Source organism: Aplysia californica, unplaced genomic scaffold, assembly GCF_000002075.1.
Source record: "Aplysia californica isolate F4 #8 unplaced genomic scaffold, AplCal3.0 scaffold00937, whole genome shotgun sequence".
Lineage (NCBI taxonomy): Eukaryota > Metazoa > Mollusca > Gastropoda > Aplysiida > Aplysiidae > Aplysia > Aplysia californica.
In genome coordinates this window covers 208182-211240 of record NW_004798207.1, presented here as the reverse complement: position 1 = coordinate 211240, position 3059 = coordinate 208182, and the positions used below count along the sequence as shown (strand labels likewise).

General features: G+C 43.6%; 1 protein-coding gene across 1 annotated transcript in view; it reads right to left on the bottom strand.

Annotated features, from left to right (window-relative positions):
- Positions 1-816: 816 nt before the first annotated feature.
- The window catches only part of LOC100533554 (ubiquitin/ribosomal L40 fusion protein), a gene marked incomplete at its 5' end in the record, with an annotated part of 4172 nt that continues 1929 nt past the window's right edge, over positions 817-3059 (bottom strand). The window contains 2 exon segments of the mRNA XM_013089372.1: positions 817-1009; positions 2495-2597. Coding sequence (XP_012944826.1) covers positions 916-1009; positions 2495-2597 — 197 coding nt within the window.

Here is a 3059-nt window from a genome sequence, read left to right as displayed (position 1 = left end):
CCCATTTGCGGAAAATTGCCTACAACGGGATTTTTCTTCTGGAACTAGAAGTCCAGTTATAGCCATGTTCTACTGTATCAGGTTTCCACTGTACGTATGTTTGCTTTTGTAATCCAAATTTCCCCACCGGGACCAGTAAACTAATTTATTTCCCCATTCGTCAGAGAAAGTTGGAACTCTTCTGTGTTTAAACGGACAGATTTGGTAATTCAAAAAAGGTGGTAAGGATTAAAAAAATACATGGCTTAGCTATAACAGAGACCTACATGAAATTACTGCCACTGGCATTTGGGAGGGTTGCCAGATGGCTTCTTGACCATCATGGTACTAGGTAGGACCTTGTTGGGGTATGATCTACACAAGTAGTGTACCCCGGTTTTAATAAAAGTTTTTACAGCACTTGCAACACATTTAGGTGTTTTAAGTGCTGAATACTAGAGGTGCTATAAGAGAGCAAGCAACACAAAATAGGAGAGACGAGGACAGTAGATTTTTTTTATAGGAATGAAAGAGCAAACCACAAACACCCACCAACCACCCACTTTTTTAAAGAGCTGCCTGCACACACACAGAGAGAGAGAGAGAGAGAGAGAGAGAGAGAGAGAGAGAGAGGGAGAGAGAGGGAGAGAGAGAGAGAGAGAGAGGGAGAGGGAGAGGGAGAGAGAGGGAGAGAGAGAGAGAGAGAGAGAGAGAGAGAGAGAGAGAGAGAGAGAGAGAGAGAGAGAGAGAGAGAGATTGAACAAAAAAGAAAAAGTCCCACAACATCCAACTAGGCCACACCATCAAACACACAAAAATAATGACTCAGAAAACCACTTGGAACTCTCCCTTTCATTTATTCCTCACAATAACAGTATTCCCCCAGTGTCTGTAAAGGGAGAGGAGAGAGCGCGGAGCAGCGGACAGCCACACACTTTACTTCAGCTTCTTCTTGGGCCTGATGTTGCTGGTGTGGCCACACTTGCGCTTGCGGCAGTTGGTGGCACGAGGGTGGAGACGAGCGTAGCACCTGGAAACAACAATAACAAACACACTTAACATTTACTTTGTTTTATTTCTGATGTTGCAACAATGAGTGAATACCGTACCAGACTAAGGAATGAGACCAGACTAAGGAATGAGACCAGACTAAGGAATGAGACCAGACTAAAGAATGAGACCAGACTAAGGAATGAGACCAGACTAAGGAATGAGACCAGACTAAGGAATGAGACCAGACTAAGGAATGAGACCAGACTAAAGAATGAGACCAGACTAAGGAATGAGACCAGACTAAGGAATGAGACCAGACTAAGGAATGAGACCAGACTAAGGAATGAGACCAGACTAAGGAATGAGACCAGACTAAGGAATGAGACCAGACTAAGGAATGAGACCAGACTAAGGAATGAGACCAGACTAAGGAATGAGACCAGACTAAGGAATGAGAAATGCAAAAACAAAAAGAAAAGGTAAAAAAACAAAACAAGCAAGAAAAGGTAAAAAAACAAAACAACTGCTAGCCTAGTTTTAATTGACCGGCTGCTAATACCGACACTGTGCCGGCGGGCCAAGACATGTGAATATACACCTGTTGGTCTGGATTTTCCCACTATCTTTACATATTTACAGACTCGTGGCCTGTCCCAGCATTTGCAAAAAGAGAAGCCATATTATTTCAAGTCTGTTTAATTTGGCATACATGCTTCCATTAATCCATCAGTGTAGCTTTGAATTTTTTTTGGGGTAATTCTTTTACGGCACTCGCAACTGCATAAGGTCATACGAGTAGGACACAAACATTTTCAGTTGGTAGGAAATTTGCCCGGGTGGCGGCTGAAGCCTACACTACTCATAATAAATAATTTTAGACCACCAAGGGATCTGTAACCTGCGCAACTTGCACACGGGTCCTCCGGCATTTTTTGCCATTGTCTGAGTAAGCTAGGACATCAGGGGTGTGGCTGAAAGACAGCAGTAAGCAGCCAAGGAGTAGGAGTTGAAAGGCTGCAGAAAGAGTCCAGAGCCCAGAGGAGGGGGCAAATGAGGTGAGGGGGTGGGTGCAGATTTTTACTGCCAACAAAAGTTCTAAAACACCTTGGAAATGCCAGCAGCAGGGGCCAAATTGGGATTTCAAGCTCTGGCAACCAAATAGTTATTCTTTCAACTGCTGTGGTAGGGGTTGAGCAAAAATAAAGAGGGATAAACACCAAAATATAATGCCTGTCACCCTAACCCTTAAGATCAAGTATAAGTTTTACAGCATTTGCATTACAAATAGGTAGTACATGCGCCCATGATTAAGTTGCTGGAGCAAATAACAAAAGAGAGATACGGATGGTAGATGTTTGATGAGAAAGAAGGATCAAATCACACCAGAGCACCTGCCAACCACCCATCCTTAGTCTAATATGAGCCCCCGAAGTGCAAAACAGTAATGGTCACACGCTCCAGCAACAGGGAGAAAGTTCATCACGCAAAATCTGGTAAATGAGATTGACAAAATAGTACTTACTTGCGACAGATCATCTTGTCGCAGTTGAATTTGGAGGCCAGGATACGCAGAGAGGGCTCGATGATGCCACCCCTCAACCTCAACACCAGATGGAGAGTGGACTCTGTGAAGGACAAAAAAACACACACAAAAAACATGACTCTCAGGAAGGAGGCAAACCACTGATACACCACACAAAATATCACCAAACTTTCACCCGAGCACATACACTTGACTGGGGCATTCATGTTCAGAGAGAGGAATGCCAGCCATGAGTCTTACAACCCGCCACTCACTGCTACTAAACAGTCAAAGACATAGATTGTGATGAGCTGTGTACTGGTCTGTGTAACCAAACATTGTCGCCTGTTGAGCCCTAGGCCACAATGCAACTTCCCCAGAAAACAATTTCCTCCTTGGTTCAGGTGTACATATAAACACGCTTTTAAAGTCTTTATCTACTGGTACGGGCCATTATTCAATTTTTAAGTTCCAACCAACATTCTGATTTATGAAAATTGAAGGACAGGCTTGACGACTTGAACCAGCATCCAAATTTCATTATCTTTGCAGGATAACCCCCCCC